At 50.2% G+C, this 23,793-nt stretch overlaps 1 protein-coding gene across 1 annotated transcript in view; it reads right to left on the bottom strand.

The window, feature by feature from the left end:
* Positions 1–1,722: 1,722 nt before the first annotated feature.
* TSPAN15 (tetraspanin 15) overlaps positions 1,723–23,793 on the bottom strand; it is a 67,912-nt gene continuing 45,841 nt past the window's right edge. The window contains exons 4-8 of the mRNA XM_020975184.2: positions 16,865–16,960; positions 13,497–13,613; positions 5,015–5,062; positions 3,618–3,734; positions 1,723–2,841 (exon numbers count right to left, since the gene is read on the bottom strand). Coding sequence (XP_020830843.1) covers positions 2,677–2,841; positions 3,618–3,734; positions 5,015–5,062; positions 13,497–13,613; positions 16,865–16,960 — 543 coding nt within the window. The 3' untranslated portion in view covers positions 1,723–2,676. The remainder of the gene's footprint in view (positions 2,842–3,617; positions 3,735–5,014; positions 5,063–13,496; positions 13,614–16,864; positions 16,961–23,793) is intronic.

The following is a 23,793-nucleotide window of genomic DNA, read 5'->3' as shown; positions in this document are numbered from 1 at the left end:
AAGAGACAAAAGATCTGGGAGGCAGGGGAGTGATGCTTTTTGGCTAATTCTGCTGCTTGTTTTCAGAGAGGACAGTGTAAGGGGAAACTGCAAGTGTGGAAACTGCTAAAAGGATGTGGAAGTAAGAAGGAGGGGAGCAGAGAAGAAGGGGATCATTCTCATTTCCCCACAGGAATGTAAACAACTGGAGGGCAGAGACCACTCTATTTTGTGTCCCTCTCCAAGGGCCCTAGCACTTAGCATAGTGCCTGGCACACAGGGAACAGAACAGGAACAGAGCTGTCATTTCACTGGCAAAGGCCCACCCAGGTGGGGAAGCTCCGTCAATGCACACCAACACCTTCTCAGTGACTGTATTAGAGGAGAGGTTCTCAACCCTTCCTGCACTCTGCATCCTTCTGGACCAGTCTTGTGAAGCCTGTGAACCCCTTCTTAAAATAATGGTTTTAAATGCAGAAAACAAAATACAAAGCATTGCAAAGAAAATCAGTTACATTAAAATAAACATGTAATTTCTCCCCCATCCAAGTTCCTGGACCCTCGGATCCCAGGGTAAGAACCTTTGTTCTTGGAGAGTTCACAGGGGCTTTGTAAACAAAGTAGTACAGAAAAGTCTGAGTCAGGGCTAGAGCTGGGAAATCACCTCATGCTTGCAGCAATCCCAAGCTTGCTCCCTGCTGCAAAAGGCAAGCTTCTTCACGCAGGCTAGATGGTATGACTCATAGAATGCCACAATTTAAAGATGGGGTCTCAGTATGAGGGAAAGTGCATTGGACTTGAGATCAGGAAAAACGCAGGTTCAAATCCTGAGCCCCAGGCCAGCAATGTCACTGTAGACAAGGCACTTCACTTCTTCAGCAGGACTAATCCATACCTGCAGCACCTGCTCCATCAGGCATCAAATGTCAAGAGTAGCTCAGGCAACTCCGATCCCACACAAGGCTCGACAAAGGGAAGGAGTGCCACCAGCAGGGGAGTGCTGCCCACCTGCCTTCCCCCTTTGAGTCTGACCCCCAAGGACAGCCACCCAGAGCTCACCCAGGCTGCTTGACTGCTCACAGGTATGGGATGAGACGGACCTCTGTTCCTCCCAGGGAAATGGAGGACCACCAAACCTTAGCATCTGACCCTCCACTGTGTTCAACATCAGGCCCACAGCTCTCCAAGTCAATATGTGGCCTGAAAGAGTCCCTGCATACGATGTGGCGGCCTCATCTCTATTTGAGTTTGACACCAGTGGTCTGGTCCTTCCTTCTTTCTACGTCTAGCCCCACCATGGAACCTCCTAACAGAGCCTAAGGACTTCTGGGCTTTTCTCACCCGCCCCAAAGCTGAGTTCTTTTTGGTGCTGTTTCCCGAAATGAGAGGGTGAACTTCACTGTCTGTTGGCATGCCCAGCACTTGGTACATATAGCGCCTAAAAATGGTTTTCCATTCATTCACTTACTTGGCATAGGTTTTGTATTTACTTCCTGTGTCCCACCTTCCCACCCTAAAAGGACATAAACTCCTCAAAAGCAGAGGCTGATTCTCTTTTTGTTGACTCGTCCCAAGACCTGGCTTAATGCCTAGCACTTGAAGACCCTTAATCCTGTGTGCTGATTGAGCAATCCAGTGTGCTCATGTATGTAGAATGCTTTGTCAACCCTTAAGAAGCAGGTCAAGGCTTGCAATAGGGGATCAGAGAAAAAGAAACACAAACAAACAATCCAGAATGTGTGATTCAGATTAATCAAACAGGCCTGTTATTTGTGTATAAAACTCTACAGTTACAAAAGTCACATAAAAATGAAGTCACCAAAACAGCAGCCCACCAATGGGGGCTCAAGGCACTGGACACGAGACAGCCTAGAAAATGGACTGAATCACAAAGTTATGGTACAAATGATCAGCTGGGGGACATTCATCTCTCCACTAGACTCTGGTTAGGACCAGGCAGGCAGGCACACACATCAACACACTCATCCATACCCCCCTCCTACTCGCTTATAAATCAATACAAAAATAGCCACAGTTTAACTTCAATGTCACAGGACCAGTTCAGGGCCAAGCTAAGCTTGCTTATTCCCACACACACAGCATCTCAGGCTTAACTAAGAACTCTTTTTTTTCTTTTTTCTTTTCTTTTTTTTTGGCCCCTGAGCTTCCCAGATGGGATGAAGAAAGAGGGCATGAGGCCTCATCGAGTGGGCCCAGAACAGCAGTTGAATCAATACCCACATGGACTGTAGGGTGACAGAGACAGAAACTGGGGGGTTCAAGACTGCCCCACCCCAGGGCCATGGCTGGGGGTGGGGGCTCCCAGGGCTCTGAGACCCCCAGATCTGCCCCTATGGTTTAGTCCGTCAGCATCAGGCAAGAGACACAGGGTGAGTCAAGAGGACAGGGGCTCTGGCCAGACAGCCTCCTACTCTCTGCCTCTTGTCCCTGGGGGAGGGGGAGGGTTGAATTAGGCAAAGGGCTTCTCAAATCCCTTCAAGTCCCAGAGAAGCCTGGGAAAGAGGAGCATGGGCTGGTGAGTGCCCCTGGACTCCGCCCCTCCCACACTCCCATCTGGACAGGGCCCAGTTGGGTTGAGGGAGCTGGAGGCAAGGGCTGGCATCATCTGTGGAAGGAGGGACGGCCCAGCTTCCCTGCCCCTCCCCCTCCTCCCGGGTGGTCTGGTGGAAGCGCCCGTCACGGGCCCTGAGGATGCTCCCCAGGATAGCACATGCAGCAGCCTCCTCCTGAAAACTCCAAGTCTGACTTCTCCCTGCCGAGGAGGCCATCGGTGACCGAGTACTCAGATATGATGTCTTCCACCCTCGTGATGTAGAGAAGAGTGAGGAGCACGCCCAGGAACTGCGCAAGAAAAGGGAGAGGGGAGGCAAAGCAGGGAGAAGGCTCCTCCCCCCTCCCCCCAACAGCCCCCCAAGCTTCCGTTACCCCTATGGGAAAGGATGCTACTGGCTTTGAAGTCAGAGGCTCTGGGTTCAAATCCTGCTTCTGCAACTTACTAACAGCACGGCCTTAAGTAAATCCTTTCACCTCTCTGAGCCTCAGTTTCCTCATCTGTAAGATGGGGGGTATAAGAAGAGCACCAGGCCAATGGGAGGCTCAAAGGAGCAGCCTGTGTAAGATCTGCAAACCTGAACACACGATGTAAATGCGAGCTATTCTTACCGTTCATCAGTCATATTAATGAGAGGTGGTGCGGTACAGAAGCCAGGAAGATGGGGGTTCGAATCCTACTCTACAAACACTGGCTGCAGATGCCGGCCAAGTTCAGCCTCTCGGGATCTGGGCTACTCCCTAACCCTCCGAGCTTCTGAGAAGGTGCCAACCTGCCCAGGCAGAGGCAGCCCCCTCAGCAGAGCTCCCCGTCCATGAAGTCGCAGGTCCACTCCTAGCCCTTTCATCATTGTTGTCATTGGGAGTAATACGAATAGCGGCACACACTGATGTGGCAGATGAGGAAGCTGAGGGGGACAGTGCTTACACGACTTGCTCAGCTAGTCAGTGTCCAGGGCAGGCTTTGACCCCACTCCCTCTCCTTTCCCCACCTCCCACTGTCCTCTGAGCCCGCCCCCACTTTGGGGGGGGCATCCCTGCCTCGGCCTCCCTCCGGGAGGGCTCACCTGGGGCAGCAGGATGCCCAGCAGGACGGCAGCCATGATGGTGTAGTTGTCCACGAACCAGATGATCACGGCGTTGGTGCAGCCGCGGACGTAGATGACGTCCACGACGCTCAGGCGCTGCCAAGGAACGAGGGCCGTGGGGGCGGTGCTGGGACACCTGCCTCGGCCCCTCGAAGGGCACTGGCTCACAAAGGCCTTACAGGCCTCTCAGGCCAATTTGGTCCTTCTAAGCCTCTTCCTCCCTTTCTGCAAACCCCAGAAAAGGGAAGCGACCCAGCCCAACATCCCACAGACAGATGGCGGGGCAAACGGGATTCGAATCTGGGTCCTCTGTCCCGTTCTCTTGGGTTCCTTCTGACTCCACCAAGGGAGAGGAACAAGAGGGTCACTAAAGCACTCCCTCCACCCCACTCCCCTGCCAGCTGAGTCTGTTCTGACGCTCCCTGCTCTAAAGCCCCTCCCAGCTCTAATATTCCCTGTTCTAAGGCCCCTCCCAGCTCTGACATTCTGGATTCTAGGGCTGTTCTAGTTTTGACATTCTAAGTGGCACAGTGAGCTAAGAGTCAGGAAGACCTGAGTTAGAATCCTACCGTAGACACTTATTAGCTGTGTGACTCTGGGCAAGTCACTTTAAGCTCTCTGAGCTTTAATATCTTCATCTATAAAACGTGGACAGTGATATTACCTCCCTCACAGGGTTGCTGTGAGGGTCAGACGCAATTACACATGGAAAAAGCTCTGCTCTCAACAGAACTGCCAGTGAGAGGTATCTTAGGGCCCTTCTAGTGTGTCCTGTCTTAGGATTCTCCCGGGCGCCCAGCAAGGCAGAGGATGTTAGAGGTTGGAAATGCCTTCTTCGGGGCAGCTAGGTGGCGCAGTGGATAGAGCACCACTCTTGGATTCAGGAGGACCTGAGCTCAAATCCAGCCTCAGATACTTGACACTAACTGTGTGACCTTAGGCAAGTCACTTAACCCTGATTGCCTCACAAAAAAAAAAAGGAAATGCCTTCTTCCCTCCCTCTCTTCCTTCATCACTTCCTTCTGTTTCTGTCTCTCTGTCTCTCTCAGACAGATACTTCATTTGGGTGTGGGCTGTGACTCTGAGGAAGTCACTGGCCCTCTCTGAGCCAGTTTCCTTACCTGTAAAAATGCACGGGAAACACCTGTGACCACAATGAGGAAGCCCCTGGGCTGGACCTGAAACCCAGATCTCCTGACTCTCAGACCCTAGTTCTTACTACCACAGCCCATGGACGACACATGCTAGTTTCAAAGCTCTCTCAGAACAGGGGCGCTCCCAGAGCCCTGAGACCAGCCTGCATGGCTGGGGATGCTCATCTCAGCACCGGGGGGAGAGAGGGAAGCACAAGGTTCTGATGACCTGAAAGGACTCACCTCCTGGTCGATGGTTTTGTAGCCACACATGGTGTTGATGACATCAGACTGAAACAGAAAGGTACGGTCAGAGCCAACAAGGAGACAGTCCATGGCTATTCTCTCAAGCACCTCTTGGTACAGAAGCTCCTAACCTGAGGTCCAAAGAATATTTTGACAACTGCATTCAACAGAATTACTTTCCTTTGTAATCTTATTTTTAAATTTTATGCACTTAAAAACATGGTTCTGAGAAGGGTTCTAAGAGACATCATCAGACTGCTGAACGGCCCCAGGACACAAAAGGTTCAACCCCCCTGACTTAGTGTCTCTTGTCTTTGGGGTATATTTTTTAAAATATTTTCCCCTAATTACACATAATAATAAATTTTAACATTTGTTGTTAAGTTTTGAGTTCCAAATTCTATCCCTCCTTCCCTTCCCTCTCTGTGACAGTAAGCAATCTGATACAAGTTATACATGTGTAATCATGTAAAGTGTTTCCATATTAGTCAGGGGGAGAGGGGCAAACAAAACAAAGAAAGTGAGAGAGAGAGGAAGGAAGGAAGGAAGGAAGGAAGGAAGGAAGGAAGGAAGGAAGGAAGGAAGGAAGGAAGGAAGGAAGGAAGGAAGGAAGGAAGGAAGGAAGGAAGGAAGGAAGGAAGGAAGGAAGGAAGGAAGGGAGGGAGGGAGGGAGGGAGGGAGGGAGGGAGGGAGGAGGGAGGAAGGAAGGGAAAAGGGAGAGAGGGAGGGAAGAAAGGAAGGAAGGATGAAAGGAAGGAGGGAAGGAGAGAGGGAGGGAAGGAAGAAAGGAAGGAGGGAGGTGGGAGAGAGGGAGGGAAAGAAGGAAAGAAAGAAGGAAGGAAGGAGTGAAAAGTAATGTGCTTGGATCTGCATTCAGACTCCATCAGCTCTTTCTCTGCAGATGGACAGCATTTTTCATCATGAGTCCTTTGAGAATGTCTCGGATCATTGTACTGCTGAAAAGCTAAGTCATTCACAGTTGTTCATCATACAATGTTGCTGTTACTGTGCGCAATATTCTCCTGGTTCTGCTCACTTCACTCAGCATCAATTCATGTAAGTCTTTCCAGGTTTTTCTGAAATCATCCTGCTCATCATTTCTTTTAGCACAATAGTATTCCATCACAATCATATACCACCACTTGTTCAGCCACGCCCCAATTGATGGGTATCCCCTCAATTTCCAAGTCTAAGCCATTACAAAAAAGAATCGCTATAAATATTTTTGTACAAATAGTTTCTTTTCCTTTTTATTTAATCTCTTTGAGATACAGACCTAGCAGTGATACGTATTGCTGGATCAAAGAGTATGCACAGTTTCATAGCCCTTTGGGCATAGTTCCAAATTGTTCTCCAGAATGGTTGGATCAGTTCACAACTCCACCAACACTGCATTGGTGTTCCAATTTTCCCACATCTTCTTCAACATTTATCATCTTCCCGTTTTGTCACATTAGCCAATCTGATAGGTGTGAGAGGTGGTACCTTAGAGTTGTTTTAATTTGCGTCTCTCTAATCGATAGTGATTTAGAGCATTTTTACATGACTATAGACAGCTATAGATTTCTTTGCCTGAAAACTGCCTGTTCACATCCTTTTTCACACCCAGTTTATCAGCTGGGAAATGACTTGCAGTCTCATTAGTTTGACTCGGTTCTCTATATATTTGAGAAATGAGGCCTTTACCAGAGACACCGGCTGTAAATCTTCTTCCCCCAGTCTTCTGCTTCCCTTCTAATTTTGGTTGCACTGGTTTTGTTTGTCATAAAACTTTTTAATTTTATATAATCAAAATGATCCATTTTACACTTCATAATGCTGCCTCTATATCTTGTTTGGCCTAAATTCTCCCCTCATCCATAGACATGACAAGCAAACTATTCTCCGAAATCAGGCACCCATTTTGGCCTTACCCTGGTATACACTGTAAGATGCTGCACTATATGTAGCTTCTGCCACGCCAGTTGAGTTTTCCCGGCTTTCCATAAAATGATGAGTTGTTGTCCCAAAAGCTTGCATATTTGGGTTCATCAAACACTAGATTACCGCGGCCACTTACCTCAATGTAGCGTGTACCAGATCTGTCCCACTGATCCACCGCTTTACTTCTCGTCCAACACGAGACTGCTTTGATGATTACTGCTAGGCCACTTTCCTTCGCATTTTTTTTCATTGATTCTCTTGATATTCTTGACCTTTTGCTCTTCCAGATGAATTTTATTATTATTTTTTCTAGCTCTATAAAATAATTCTTTGGTAGTTTGGTATGACACTAAGTAGATTAATTTAGGTAGAACTGACATTTTTATTATATTGACTCAACCTACCCAAGAGGAATTACTATCTTTTCAAATATTTAGACCTAACTTTATTTGTCTGAGAAATGTTTTGTAATTGTGTTCATATAGTTCCTGGGTTTGTCTTGGCAGGCAGACTGCCAAGTATTTTCTACCGTCTAATCATTTTAAATGGAATTTCTTTTTCCATCTCTTGCTGTTGGGCTGTCTTTGGGTTTTAAGATGTCTAGATTGAGGGGGCAGCTAGGTGGCACAGTGGATAAAGCACTGGCCCTGAGGTTAGGAGGACCCAAGTTCAAATCCGGCCTCAGACCAAACACTTGACACTGACTAGCTGTGTGACCCTGGGCAAGTCACTTAACCCCAACTGCCTAAAAATAAAAAAATTAAAAATTAAAAAAAAAAAGATGTCTGGATTGATTCATGAACCTCTGCTCTCCATAGGGTTCAGAGTCAGTCAGGAAGTCAGTCAATAAACACGTATTAAGTGCCTACCATCTGCCAGCCATTATGCTAAGCAGACAGCACCTGCCCTCCGGGAGCTCACAATTTAACGGGGGATAAAGGAGGCTGAGCACCCTCTCTCACTCTCTCATTCACAAACATAAAAAAGAACAAAAAAGAAAACAAGACTGAACGTGGATAAAAGCAGCCTGGTATCATGAGTGGGCAGAGCGACAAAGCCCTGGGTTCAAATCCTATCTCTGCCATTAGCTGTGACCTTGAATCAATTGATTAACCTTCTCTACATTCTTCAGGCAACTCTCAAGCCCTCCTTGGGGCTAATCTACTAAATTATAGACCTTCACAAGCTGAGAGGGATTTCCCACTCCCTGGGCAGACAAAACCACAGGTCTGGGTATATTTGCATATTTGAAACCAGAGACTTCCATTACTCAGAGTTTTTTGGTTTTCTTGCAGCCCATATTAACCCCCACGAGGCAGTAAGCAAAGTGCCGACTTCTTTCCTCCTGACTCTTTTCTCTGCGTTGATCCGACTGGCACTGCTGCCATTTCCTTATTACTTCCAAAGTCAGAGTCAGTGTGATCAGGTTTACTCAATCTCTGCTCTCTTCTCTCTGTCATGTCCTATTAACGATTCTCCTGGGGTTTTTTTTGTCATCTTCATGTTTATTGTGTGTGTGTGTGTGTGTGTGTGTGTGTGTGTCTGTGTGTCTGTGTGTGTATGCTCGCATGTACCTGTGATTTTTGTCAATGCTGGGATTTCCCAGTGAGGAAAGTGCCTCGGAGAATTCGGGTCAGCCCCTACTGAGAGATTAAGACATGTAAGAGCTTGGGACTTGGGGTCAGAGGGCCTAGGTTCAAATCACTCCCTGGGTGATGTTGGCTAAGTCACGTAACCACTGTTGGGCCTCAGCTTCCATGTCAGTAAATAGAACGGGGGGGACCCTTTTCCAGGCCTCAGGCCTCTGTCCATTCCAAAGCTATGCTGGGTGGCCGAGTCTTCTTCGAATACCCCTCACCTTTGGAAGGCAGGTCCCCATGCTCCACACTCCCTTGGTCCTCTGGAGATGCCTGCCCTGCCGGGGCTGAGAGCCTCTACTCTGCACCCGTCTCCCTCTGCATGCCCAGCTCCTTCCCTTCTCAAATTCCTTCATACTTTCAGGCTGACTCGTCCAAGACTCCCTCTGTCAGCACAGCTCGGGCCGCACTGAGTAAACCCCAGGGGATGGACCTGGCCTCCAAATCCCATAGGCTCCTGTCGTCACCAGCATGTGACTGGGGCAAAAAGGAGCGAGCTCCCTGGCCCCAAAGGGAAACCAAGCCCTGCCACAAACTTCAGAGACAGCCGTGCTCTTGGTATCCTGCGTGGAAACTGGAATGCCTCCGCCCATGGAAATCACATGATAAAAAGTCCAGCATTGATTCAGCAGCACCTCAGTTATCTGGCCACCTCGCCTCTTCAGGACAAAGGAGCTGCCTGAAAGCTGTCACAAAGTTCTTGCATTTCACACAGAAGACAGCTCTTGGGACCTTTTACTTTAACCAAACTGACTCTTTGGCTTCTACATCTACCCAGCCGCTGCATACTCCTGGCCATGTGTGCAGGAGGGGAGGATCTAAGTGTCTGGCGACTGTGAAGACCTCTGCCTCCCTCCCTGCTGGGCACGTCCTGCCCTGTTCCTTCCCCAAACACAGAAGTAACCAGAGGCTCACAGATTCAGAGCTTGAAGGGACTGAGTCCAATTCCCTCATTTTACAGATGGAGGAACTGAGGCCCAGTCCAGGGCCACACAGCTACTGTGCACTTGGACAGGACATTCCTGTTGTCCACAGGCTGCTGTTTCCAGCTGGCTGAGGCTCCAGAGCAGCCGTATAATGGGCTGAGTAAGTGGGGGGAGGGGTGGGGCCAGGGGCACCTTCACATTTGCTGAAAGGCTGCACAGAAGAGCAATCTGGCCACAAACCCTACTGACTTCCCAAGCCAGGATCAGGGGGCACAGAAGGAGCCAGGGCTTTAGAGATCTTCTAGAAGGGGAAGGGCATAACAGAAGGGAGAGGGGAGAGACAGAAGAGAAGGCGACTAGGGGAAGGGGTATTCAGAATGCATGCCATCGTGGGGTGGGGGGAGGGGTGAGAAATTTGGAACTCAAAAACTTGTGGAAGTGAATGTTGAAAACTAGAAATAAATACATTTATATTTTAAAAAATGAAAAAAAAATAGAGATCTTCTAGAAGAGCTGCTTCACAGTCCAGGTGAAGAGACATACTCAGGGAAGGAAGGGATTGTCCCAGGCACACAGGCAGTTAGGTGGGAGATTCAAACCCTGGGCTCTTTCCACTATCCCACAGAGATTCCCCCTCCACTGATCCCCTTGGGAAAACAAAGGCAGTAAATGAGATGTCCTGGCTCGCTTATCCCGAGACCCTTCCTCGGAGCCCAGACCCTCCCGGCTAGGGCGGTAGAAGAACTGGAAACTGAGGAGCGGGTCTTCTGGTCAGCTGCTGGGGTGCCTGGGACAATGGGAGAGACAGGAAACCTCCCTCCCTACTCCACCAAGACTGCCATCCCTTATTCCCCAAACACGTCCTGTAGATCTCTGCTTCTCTTCCCCCAAATTAAGAACTCAACGTCTGGGGGTCTCGGATCCTTTAGCAATCAGTTTGGTGAAGCCTATGAGTCATGTTCCCAAACACATAAAATATTGAATTACTGTTATCAAGATATATTTTAAAAGCAAGTTCACAGACCTCAAGTCAAGGATTCCTGCCCTAAGTGAAATAACAAAAACAACTCATTCACTGAGCCACGTGATCCTCACAACAAGCCTGGGAGGGAGGGAGGGGAAAACAGATGGGGGAAACTGAGGCTCTGAGAAATGCAGTGACTTGCCCAGGACTACCCAGTGATGGGGCCAGAACTCAAACTGAGAGCTCTCAACTCCAAGGGCAGTTAGCACTCTCCATTCACCATTCCACAGTGGTTGGGGCAGCTAGGTGGCGCAGTACATAGAGCACTGGCCCTGGAGTCAGGAGGACCTGAATTCAAATCCTGCCTCAGACACATAACACTTACTAGCTGTGTGACTCTGGGCAAGTCACTTAACCCCAACTGCCTCACCAAGGGGAAAAAAAAAAACCCTAACGCACAGTGGTCCCCAGAAGTCCATCTTCTTGTCCTCCTTTCTGAATCCTTAAATCATTCTTCAAGGCCCAGGAAATTTATTTTAAAAAATTCTCCAGACAGAAAACTGATGAACTCTGAGTCCAGACTCAAGCAGACTTTTTTCACTTTCTTCATGTTTCTTGCTCTGTGTGTGTGTGTTTACAACATGGCTAATACAGAATTGTGTTTACATGACTTCACATGTATAATCAATATGTTGCTTGCTTTTTCAATGGGTGGGAGAGTGAGACTTTAGAACTCAATTTTTTTTAAAATGTTAAAAAATCTTTTAAAATGTAATTGGGAAATATTTAATGAAACAAATAAATATATCATTTTAAAAAATCAATCTCATGAATCAAGATTTATCTGCCACAACTCAAAGTTTGGGCCTAATTAGGTAAAACTATGCTTGTCATTACATATGTCCGGAGAGGAGTCATAGCATCAGAATGGGGAGATATATTTTTTTAGACACAGAGATCTCCGAAGAGTCATAAAAAGTACCACCCATGAGGATGAAAGGCCTGCTTAGGCTAAGAGAAAAAACAGAGGGTCTTGTTAATGTCTACTATCAACAGGAATCCTTTCTTCTATTTTAACTGCGGTATCTGTTTATGACAACCCTTGCTTCTTGTCAAAAATAGAATTTCCTAAGTACACGTGAATTACATGCACTTTTTTACTCACTGGAGGGCTCCATTTCTAACAGTGGTCATGAACGTGACAGCTGCCATCTGCACATGGCGTCACACTTGCCCTGACAAATGATGCTTATTCCCTGAGCCACAACCAGGACTCTTGTTCTCACCAGCAGAGTGTTCTAAGCTGCTCAGGGCCAACGGGCTGGTCCCCACACAGGGTCCAGCTGACTAGATGCTCCCTTGATTTGAAATGAACATGACGATTACTTTTTGTGGCAAATGGTGATTTGTGAAATACTTTGTTGGAGGCTGAGGCAGATGGGATGGGCCTCTAACCCGGAGTCAAAATAAAGCGGACCCAGACCCAGACTTTGGAATCTCCACATAACAAGGTGTTAAACTAAGATTCTAAAAAACAAGGTGATCTATCCAGTCACGATGCTCTCCCTACTGCACCATACCATGGAACACTGTCAATCGTTTCCTTTCTTGATCACATCCTAGTTCCACTTGCCCTGCTGCTGCTAAATGCAGTGTGGGGTTTGGGGCAGTGGTGTCCACATTTCTGACCACACGCCTATCAAGTAAAGAAAAGTAAGCATGCACATATATGTATGGAAGGATGGGGCTAGACCTGGGAATTAACTGAGACAGGGAATTTCCTTCCTCTTCTTCGGACCACACCACCACAAAAATTAACCTCTACCTCCTCGCCCCCAAGCAAAGGCGGGGTGACCTGCCCTTTTTTTAAACTACATCTCCATCAGTCTCCATCAGAAAGCAGCAGACAGCCCACAGAGCCAGGCAGCAAACAGGTGGGAACATGGTTCAAGGCACCTCTGGGCTTGGGACAGAAATTTTCCATCACTGGTAAGAGAGCTCTCTGCTTCTAGATAGGAACCGTGTGGGATGCGAGCTCATTCATCAAACTCTGCGCTGATGGAGGAAGCATCTGCCTGGGCACAATACTGGCGGCCCTCCTCAGCAGGAGGAACAGACCAGAAGGAGCTGGTGCTCCGGGGAGGGGCACTGCCTCTCTCTGGCCGTCAGAGAAGGAGTCTGCACTCCTAGTGAGTCCCTTCCAGCTCCCAATCTCACGATTCCCTCCATCCTGGTGGGTGTCCAAACGAGGCTTTTGTGGGCTGAATGTCTGCTGGGTTTCAATTCCCAGGCTTGAACCTGGGACCAAAGCTGAGAGAAGGTCTGGTGATGAGTGAGATCAAGAGCTGGACCTTGAGCAAGGAAGACCCGGGTTAGAATCCTGCCCCTGATGCATCCTAACTGCTTGACACAGCCTCCCTCAGGCCTCAGTGTTTCATTTGTACTATGGGGATGATAGTCCAGGATCAACAAGGAATTCGTAAAATGCTCAGCACAGCAGGCACTCGACAAATGCTGGTTTTCTTTTCGTGGTGGCCAAGAATGGGAAATTTCAGGGACGTCTGTCTACTGGGGAACGGCTGACCAAGTTGTGGTCATTTGGTTGGAGGCGGCAAAAATCTGGGTTCAAATCATGGCTCTGACACTTCTTAACCGTATGTATGTCCACGGGCAAGTCCCTAAACCTCCCTCAGTCTCAGCGCCCCCTCTGTAAGAGGAGGAGAACCCTCAGTCCCTGCCCTGTCCCGGGGTGCAGACCACGAGTCCAGAACTGTTTTCGTCTCCCGGGCTCCTGGCTACGGGGGGAAGCCTGTGGCCCACCGGGTCTGCTGCTGACACTGACGAGTGCGATGCCAAGTCTCACTTAGAGGTCAATGAGGATCACGCTTTCTCACGTTCGCAGACCCCCCCGAGGGGCCCACAGACCCCTGAGAACCAAGCACCCCCGATCTGAGCACGTCGGCGGCCCTCGCGTTCCCGTGAACAGCGGCCGCTGCTAGAATGAGACGTGACGGCTGGGCGGCTCTTACCGTATTTCTGAAGCAGCAGGTGTAAGGCACCCCACACGCCAAGGGTCCGGGCGCGCTGCAGTCATGGTACTGGTTCGTGGCCCAGTCCCTGTAGTCTTCCCCACCGCAGCACTTAAACTAAAAAGAAAGAAGTCAGTGTGTGTGTGTGTGTGTGTGTGTGCGTGTGTGATTGTGGAGGATGCAGAGCAACAAGGAAATGCCCTTCACATGCCCTTGGTCAGGGCAGCACACACCTCAAAGTGCCACCCTGAGCCCCTTCCACCAAAGGAGACTTGCTTGTTTTATAAGTAGCAAAGGATGAAGAAGGCCATTTCTGACTTCGTGGCTTAGCAGCCGGGATTGGAGCTGATACCAGGCACGGGCATTAAGTGGAGCTCAATCTCCTGCCTCAGTTTCCCCATCTGTAAAATGAGAACCCAATCCTGGGGGAACCAGGCAAGAGGGGGCTCTGCACACAGCACAGGAATACACCAGGCAGGAGGTGACAGGGACAGCGTCACATGAGAAGGCAGCAGAAGGCACCAGGGAGGGTAAGCCTTGAGGAGCCGTAGGGGTGACAAGGTGATCCACCCATGACAATCCGCCATGAAGAAGAGGGATGCATTTCAGAACGAGGAGCTCCGAGCTGGAGCCGCAGGATCCATGGAAACGCTGGGGAGTGTGGGAAGCTGCCCAAGAAGGAATGGACTCTCCAATGCCAATGGGCCCCCTGTCCCTCTCTATCACTTGGTAGATGGTGTTGGCTCTCATCGCCTTGAACCCAAGCCCGAGAGAGCTCTGGTCTGCCGATGCTGGCTGGCACCCTCTCTGTGCTGTGCAGCTTTGGGGAGCTGCCTAGAATCACGAGAGGCTGAGTGATCTGTTTAGGGTCCCACGGTTAGTGTGTGTGTCAGAGGTGGACTCGAACCCAGGTCTTCCTGGCTTCTGGGAAGACTGCCCACTATGCCACAATGCCTCTGGGATAATAGTGGCATACACTTATATATTTCTTTGGGGTTTACAAAGTGCACTCCTCACAGCAACTCTGAAATCTGGTAGGTAGTTACTAGGAAAAAAGAAAAATAAATAAAAGTAGTCTTACTCCTTGGAAAACCAACTCCGGGCCAGCCCCAGGGCCTGTTCTAATAGCGATCGAGTCTCTGGGCCAAGGGATCTTGCTTTGAAGAGTGGCCTAATCTTCCAGGCAGGCTCTGCACCTGCTCAAAACCGCAGGAGGAGAGCCGGGGGCCAGGGAGCTCCGGAACAAGGAGAGACAGAGGGGCTCATGTTCAGGTAACACCTGTCGAGTGTGCGTCAGCTCAATTCATAAAGAGCCTCCCTCTCCGTCTTCCTTTCAACAAGAGACGCTCTGCAGCACTCGGCTGAAGGCCACCAGGATGGGTCCATCGCCCAAAGTCCCCAAGCGAAAGCTCGCTCCAAGGAGCTGTTGTCTGGGCTGAAGATGAACGGGTTCTCACCAGGAGGCCAAGAGCATCTGCTTGGCAGCTGGAGCCAAACAGCAAAGGATGGAGAGGCAGAGGGAGAGCAGGGAGGTTGGACACCCTCCACCTGTGGAGGTGCTCGGGGCTCCAGGGATGCATTTCTTTTAAGACCCTGGCTGAGGGCCAAGAAACTACTTTTACCAGGGCTTGGGTCTCCCAAAGGGGAGGGGGAGGCTGGAAAGAGAACCAGAGGTCGAGAAGAGCTTGTGTTTCTTTTGGAAGCTCACACTGGAAAGGGGAGGCCGGCTCCTCCCCCTCCTCAACTTCCTTTCTCTCTCCCTCCTGTCCAAGACCCCCGGAGTGATGAGTATGTGGGCTGGGGGAGGGGGAAAGGAGAGCCCAGGAGGGAAGGTGAGTGGGTCACCAGCCAGATCAATCAAACCTTGACAACACTCTCACAATGCCTGTGGACCTTAAGTGAAGCGAATCAAAGACTGTAGAACCTGTTCCTGCCACAGAACTCTGGTCCTATGCCCCACCAAGTGATGACCCTCAAAGACTTGGAATGACACTGTTCCCACAGGACCCCAGAATACCTGTATTGTGGGGCTGTCGGCCCTGGGAAATGACCGTTTGTAATCCACCCTCCCCCTCCCTTCTCCCTTGTGATTTATGTGTGTGCGCACGTACGCGTGTCTGTACGTATACACATGCTAGTAGTTCATGATCTCTGCCCACAGCAAGGTGGAGTTCTGATCAGCAGAGTTCCCAATCTCCACGTCTGCTCCTCATAATTACATCAATCAACTAAACCGCTCCTTGATTACTGGCACCTTGCATCTGGCCTGCTCTGCCTCACCATTCCCAGGTTAGAAGCTGGCTCAGCAAAATTCTGTTAACAACCTAATGACCGACACCCACAAGCAGGGTGGACCACCCTGGGGAGGATCCTTCTCCTCGGAGGTCTCCAAACACAAAAGGGACGCTTCTGTGATCACGTCTGACCACGTATCTGTCAGACAACAAGCATTTATTAAGCACCTTCTATTTGACAGGCACCGGAGCAGTGCGTGGGCTGCTCTCCCCAGCAAGCCCTTCCACCTATTGAAGGCGGCTTTTCAGACGGTTTCACTGTACCCAGGCTGGGTCAGGCTTAATGAGAACATCTAGGGAGGGCCAGGGCCCCCGTGAGGATAGGGTCTGCCCCTGTGGTCACCAACACCTAGAGGCCACAAGGCCATAACACCTATGGCCAGGAGCCCAAGTCTGAATCCAGGCTCCAACTTTTGCTCGACACATGACCTTGCTCCTCTGAGCCTCAGTTTCCCTCTCTGTATGACAAAGGCACAATCCCCACACTAGCCACCTGATGGGTCTTTTGTGGGGAAAGTACTTTATGACTTTAAAATTTGCTCTGGAGTTATAGTGAACCTTGAGGCACCATACAACTGTCTCTATTATAACTACTGCCGTAATTGCTGATGCCTCCACCCAGCCTGGCCAGTCCACAGCGCCCCAGAATTTGGGGCTGGAAGGGGCCTTAGGCACCATGCAGTCTGACTCTTATCTTTACAGGTGAAGAAAACTGTGACCCAGGAAAGTCCCAAGGTGGCACAGAGAGCCCGCATCAGAGCCAGGATTAGAACCCGGGTCTCCTGAGCACGAATCCCATGCTGTTTCCCCCACACACTGTACCCGCCAGCAGAAAGTGCTGGGTCACAGCCTGAGGACTTGGTGGGAACCCCAGCCGTGCATCTGACCCCCTGTGCAGACCTGGCTGAGTCACCTCGGGCGCCTCGGTTTTCTCATCTGTAAATGGAGATGTCAGACCTGATGCCCTCTGCTGCCTTCTCTGAGTCAGGGGTCCCATGACTGGGGGGAGAGAGAGGACAAGAGACAGCTCCTCCCCCTCCCAGTGAATGTCGGGTGGGAGGCGTCGCGTCTCACCTGCTCCTGGACGAAGTCCATGATGTTCTTGAAGTCCAGGTCGTCGTAGTAGTTCTTGATTCCTCTGCGGATGTTGTCATTCAGAAACTCAATTGTCTGTTCAGAAAGCAGAAATTCAGAAAAGCCTGGGTCCTGCCTCAGCCCGGCCAGACCCAAATCCTCACCCACCCACTGGGCGAACGCCCAGGTCCGCATCGCCCCTCCTCCCTGCACTTTCCAAAGAGCTTCTCCTCCTGGGCCTCATGACGGCCGAGTGATGAAGGAGGGCAGGAACCGCCACCCTCACTTTGTAAATTAGGAAAAAAGCCACTGGAGAAGGGGCTCCGGGCCGACTGAGTGGGACAGGAAGCCAGATTTCCCAGCTAAGCAACACCTGGCCACGCCCCATGGGCCTGTGCCCAAGGGCATACATGTAGAATGCCCTTCACTCACGGCCTGCTGAGATTCTACCCATCCTTCCAAGCCAAGGCCACCTCCTCCATGAAGCCTGCTCTGATTTCCCCACCAGAATCGAGTGCTCATTCTACTGCACCAAAGAGATGCTCCCAACATTTGGGGTGATCCAGGTGGATCGAGTACCACAGATTCCCAACTGAAAGAGTTTTTCCGGATGAGCGTAACAATTCACAACTGCACAGCATTTTAAAATTTACTAGTTATTATGTGTTATTATCCCCATTTTACAGATGAGGAAAGAGAGGCTCAGAAACAGGAGGTGGCTTATTGGATCTGAGGCTTTAGAGCCGGAAGGGCCCTGACAGGTCAGCTCGTCCAATGTTCTCACTTTATAGATCTGGAAACTGGGGCCCATCAAGGTGAAGTGACTTGTCCAAGGTCACCCTGGTAGCTATCCAGGAAGGACTTGAACCCAGGTCTGACGGCTGAAAGAGCCAGCCCTCTCCCCACATCGCTCTGCCTCTCCTGATCTCTTCCTGGTTGGGGGAGGGTGACTCCCCAGAGAAGAATGCCGTCTGGCTCATGTCCCACACTGAGTCACGCCGTGCTGTCTACCCTCACAGCTTGTTTGTTGGGTTAGAGCTCTCTGGGCACACAAAGGGCCTCACAGAAGCCATGGGTGGGCGATACCCCAAAGACGGGCAGGCAACTCTGCCCACCCTAGTACAATGGGAGCTTTCAGGCTGCAGGGGACCATCAGGGACAGCCGAGGCTCGGCACAACAAGGGACCTTCTCATCTCCGTGAAGAAAAGCCAGACAGAAAAGCAGGGGGCAAAGGCCAGTGTGAGCCCCTCCCCCAGAGCGAGGCCAAGCTTGGCCATCCCCTCTAGCCAGCCATGCGGCAGCACCTCCCCCAAGGCACTCTGGGGCCTGGGCTCTACTCGGGCATTCCCCTCCTGGGCAGACAGAGGGGCCACACTGCCTTCCCCTGGGACTGGGACATTCTGTTCTCCATATACGTCATCTCATCTAAGAGAAATGCTCTTTAAGGAGAAGTAGCCTGGAGACACAGCTCAAGAAAGACCTGGATGCAAATCCTGCCTCTTACACACAGTAGGTATATGATTCCAGGCAAGTCCCTTGACCTCTCTCAGTGCCTGGCACACAGTAGGCACTTAATAAAGGCACCTAGAATAGACTGAATTACTGTAGGCAACTCTCTAAGGCAAGGGTTCTTAACCTGGGGTTCACGAACTTGATTTTTTAATATTTTGACAATCATATTTCAATGTAATTCGATGTAGTTTTTAATCCTAGGCATTTTAATTTAAGTGTTTAAGTCCCCTGAAAAGGGTCCATCAGTTCACCAGACAGCCAAAGGGATCTTGGGCACAAACAAGGTGAGGAACCCCTGCTCTAAGATGATAAATTGCATAGAAGGTACCAGCTTGTGCTGGTGAGGGTATTTCCCCCTCTGGGAGGTCCCTGTCCCTACTCTTTATATATTATGCAAACTGAAAGTCACAGTGTCCCTTTAAGCTTTAGCAGACTTTGGGGATGCCCTGCACGTTTGCTGAATTGAAGCAGCCTCCCAGGTCACAGAGGCAGTAAATAGATGCTCCTGGCTTAGCATTCAGGTCCTTGGGGCTTCAAACCCTGGGCTCCTCCCCTGTACCACATGGGAGTCTTCGGCTCTCAATGGTGCAGAGGAAGGAACCCAACAGACCTTCCTCTTGTCCTCTGCCTAACCTTGCTCCACAGTCGAGGGGAGGGAACCATGAACATCACGGGGCCTCTGCTTCTTCAGTAAACACAGCTCCCGGTCAAGTTACTTAAGTGGGCCCTCCCTGGGTAAGGGCCATGCCCAGAAACTCACTCGGGCAATTCCTGAGACAGAAAACTCTTTCACCATCTGTAAGGAGCCAGGGCATCTGCCTGAACTGGTCTCTAAGGCAGGCTAGATGTAGGACAAGGGAAAAATTCACAAACTGCCCAGGGGGGTGAGCTTTGACCACCAAGCACAGGCAAGCCAGCTCTCGACCTTGACCTCAGACCACCCTCCACTGCCCACTCCTCCAATGTCCCAAACCCCTGCACGTGCGACCAGGAAGCACTGAGAACCACTGAGAACCACTCATGAAGCTAAGCAGGCAGGGCAGTGTCCAGGCTCCTGCTCCCTCCCTCCTCAATCCCAAGCAGGCACCAGGGCATCCGGGTATTTCCAATAGCAAACACGTACCTTGAAGCCCAACTAAAGAGCATGATGATGACGGCCCAGACCAGAGTGGGAGGTGGGGTAAACAGAGTCCCCGGAGGGGACTGCTATTCCCCTCAGGTTCCTAGGGTTCACCCATTACATTCTAAGTTCCTTGAGGGTAGGGGCTGTCTTTTGCCTCTTCTTATATGCTTAGTGCCTGGCACATAGAAGGTGCTTAATAAACATTTACTGATTGAATTGAATTAAATTAACCCTGAGAGGCTGGCATTTATTAGCATTGTTGCTCATGAGCCCCCACTGGCATGCTCCCCATTGGTTATCAGCCAGACTTAATTAGCATTTAGAAAAGATATTTACTAAGCATGTAGGGCATGGACAGAAACATCCTGCCCCAAACACTCTCCATTTGCACACACTAGGTCCCTGGAGAGAGAAGGCTCAAGCTCAGAGCATATGCGGCCACAGGTAATTAAACACAGCTACTGATTCCTGGAAGCCCCTTCACGGAGTCCTCACCAAGTCCCCTCAGGTGTAGCTCTCTGCCGCACTCAGAGGTTGGTGCCCTGGAGGAGTACTGAAGCCACATTTCCTTGCTCTGTCTTATGTGTCCTAGGTATGTCTCTCAGCTCCCAAGAAGATGCTGTCCTGGCTGCCCTGGGTAAACTACCAGCTACCAGCTCCAATTTAGCTGCGTTTACCAGATGTTCTGCCTTTTTGAAGTTAGAAAGGATGTCACCTTGTCGATGCTGAAGGATTGAGAGGGGAGAAGAAGAAACTTTCTTCTCTCTCTCCTTCCCTCCCCGTCAGGGGTCCTTCATCACTGGATCTGACCACCATTCAGCTGGCCTACCCTCGGGAGTGTGCTCCTCCAGCCAGGCCCAGAGATGGATTTGGTTCTTTCAGCCAATCACAAGATTATTTCATGTACAGTGCCATCTGCTTTTGTACAGTGACCCCAGGGTCTCTATGAGCCACACTGATTAAAGTGTTTAATGCACCTTGTCTTCTGTGGATTAACTGATTCAAGAGATACGTCACACCAAAAAAAAAAAAAAGGGTGGCAGCTAGGTGGTGCAGTGGAGTCAGGTGGACCTGAGTTCAAATCCAGCCTCAAACACATAACACTCACCAGCTATGTGACTCTGGGCAAGTCACTTAACCCCAATTGCTGAGAGAGAGAGAGAGAGAGAGAGAGAGAGAGAGAAAGAAAGCTACATCTGCAATTCTGTGATTCCATGAATTAGGGGTGGGGCTAGAAGCCTCCCCCCCTGACAAATGGAGGCGATCAGACATGATTGAGCGTAACTAATGTACAGAAACATGACAGTTGGAAGGGCCCTTAGAACACACAGAATGTGGCTCAGCTGCAGGACTCAGAACATGGAGTGTTAGGACTGGAAAAGGCATTAGAACATGGAACACAAATGTCAGAACTTGAACGTCACGGCTGGATGTGACGGGCAGGACAGCTGAGTGAGCAGGGAAGTCAGGAAGAGAAGAGAAGGAACATCAGAGGAAGCAGAAGAGAGCTCTGGACCAGTCTCCCCTCAAGCCAAAGAGCCCGGTTGGAGCCTGGGAAGCTTGGTGACCTCAGCCCCCACACCCACGGCAGCATCTGCAGGAAACAGATCATTAAGCGATGACTTCAGGCTCCGCTGTCACCCGACAGGAGGAGGCCAGACCAGAGAGGAAGAGAAAGACACCCAGGCCTCCCGTGCTAAGGCAGATGGCCCCAGGAGGGAGGGGGGTCCCAGCAAGAACGACTCAAAGGGCAAATGGAGCTGTGGCCTTTCAGGGAAGAGAAAAGGGGAGTCGAGTCCAGGGCCAGACTGTGCCAGAGACTTCCTAGCTATGTGACCCTGGGCAAGTCACTTAATCTCTGTGGGCCTCATTGTCCTTAGGGTGCCTCTAAGGGCTCTTCTGACTGCTCATCTAGGCAGCTAGGTGGTGCCATAGTGCACAGAGTGCTGAGCCTAGCGTCAAGAAGACCCGAGTTCAAATCTGCCCTTAAGCACTTACTAGCTAGCTGTGTGCCCTGGGTAAGTCATTTAACTTCCGTCAGCCTCAACCTCCTAGTGTATAAAATGTGGAAGTCTCTGAGGTCTCTTCTGGCTCTACATCTGTGATCATATTGTTTAATGAACATTCACTAAGACTGTTGAGTGTACAGGTTACCACGCCTGGCCCTGGAGGAGCTAGTTTAGACAAGCTGGTCCCGTCCTCGGGGGGGCACACTGCTCGCCATAAAAATGTATTATAAAAGGCTTTCCTCACAAACGTCCTTGGACGCAGGACAAGCATTAATTGGCTTAATTTGCAAACAGGGAAACCACATGTACAATGTACAGGCACATACAAAATAACCAAGAGGAGACTCGGTGGGGAGGGCACAACCGCTGGAGCACAGACAACCAGTCGGTCAACACCTGCTGTGTGCTCAGCACCGTGCTGAGTGCCAGGGAGACAAAGAAAGGCAGAGACAGGACCTGCCCTCGGCGAGCCAACATTCACGCAGAGATGACGGAGCAAACAAAACTCTCTGAAAAGCCCACGGATACTACATGGATGTCTGCTGGAGCCCAGAGTGGCCCTCTTGTCCACAAGAGTAGCACAGACAAAAATGGAAAAAATCTTGCTGCAGCGCGGGCAGCCCCGGGTGATAGCATTCTTCTGTTCTACGAATGGAATAATACTATCCAAGAAGGAAATGAGGTTAGTGTGGCCTGGCCTATTCCTGGTGAAGCCACACTGGCTCCTAGTGATCACCGCTTCCCTTTCTATGTGCACACTAACCACCCCTCTAAAAGCGTGCTCTAGAATCTAAGCAGGAATCAAAGTCAAGCCTGTAGGTTACTGTCTGTCATTCTCTTCTCTTTTAAATTGGGATGTTCTCTTTTCAGGGTAGCTAAGTGGTGCCATAGTGCATAGAGCACTGGACTTGAAGTCAAAAAGACTCACCTTCACAAGTTCAAATTCAGCCTCAAACACTTACTGGCTGTGTGACCCTGGGCAAGTCAGCTCCCCCAGTGCGCTCAGTTCTCTCATCTGTAAAATGAACTGGAGAAGGAAATGACAAACCACTCCACTATCTTTGCCAAGAAAACCCCAGATCGCGTCACAAACAATCAGATGCAACTGAAATACAACTAAGTAACATCTTCCTTTTTCCAATCCTTCTAATTCTCCACAATCTTTCAAGCATCATGGACATTGATGCCATGTCTGCCAATGGAGAGGATTACAGAACTAGAGCAAGAAATGACCCTCTATCCCAACACACTCATTGAAAAGATAAGGAGGGGCAGCTAGGTGGAGCAGTGGATAGAGCACCGGCCCTGAAGTCAGGAGGACCTGAGTTCAAATCCGGCCTCAGACCAAACACTTGACCCTTACTAGCTGTGTGACCCTGGTCAAGTCACTTAACCCCAAATTGCCTTTAAAAAAAGAGGGGAAAAAAAAGAAAAGATAAAGAAACTGAGGCACAAAGAGTTTAAGTAATTCAGCCCAGGTCACACAGGTAGAAAGTATCAGAGGCAGGAACTGAACTCAGGTTCTCTGGACCCAGAAGCAGGACTCTCGCCAAGGTGTCATTTGGTCTCTTGGGACATAGATCAAACAGGTGTAGAAAGCTGAACTTATTAAAAGTTAGACATCTCCTTCCAATAACTAGCACCAAGAGGAGAATGGGGGGGTGAACGATGGCTGGGAATTCCGGAGACAGAACCCCAAGGGTTCTCCTGGAGGAAGCCAGGAGAAAAGAGTTATCTCACTCTTCTCTCACCCTCTGGGTAAAACAAAGGCAGGAAGGAAATGATCTGGGGAGGAAGGCCAGAGAGACCAGCTCCAACCTGGATTTACAGAGACCTTGGCCTGCAGCTGTGCTGGCATCTGGCGCGCAAAGAGATCCCCACTCCCCTCTCCACGGCAGGAAGGAAAGGAAGGAGCCGTCAACTGCCCAAAGAGCTGGCTCCCTGCAGCCCAGGGGAGCCATGGGAAACCCATCTGGACACACATCTGGACATGGCCGGTGTTCCCTCTAGCCAGCTCTTCAAGGCCAGGGAATGAAGCCCCTCCATGGTCCAGCCTCTCCTCCATCCCCTCTGACACCAATAACACCTCTTCCTCTCATTTCATACAAGAAGCAGGGCCCTGGAAGGAACATGTAAGTGGGAGTCACCAGCCTGGGTCTCTAGACTGGGCTCTGTCATTTATATGTGACTGTGCCAATGACCTAATCTGAGCCTCAGTTCCCTCGTCTATAAAAAGAGGAGAAAGGTTTCTGCCCTGCTTATCTCACAGGGCTGGCATAAGGGA

This window comes from Phascolarctos cinereus, unplaced genomic scaffold, assembly GCF_003287225.1.
Source record: "Phascolarctos cinereus isolate Bilbo 61053 unplaced genomic scaffold, phaCin_HiC Scaffold_3;HRSCAF=262, whole genome shotgun sequence".
NCBI lineage: Eukaryota > Metazoa > Chordata > Mammalia > Diprotodontia > Phascolarctidae > Phascolarctos > Phascolarctos cinereus.
Note: the sequence above shows the minus strand (reverse complement) of the source record. Positions and strands in the feature narration are given on the sequence as shown.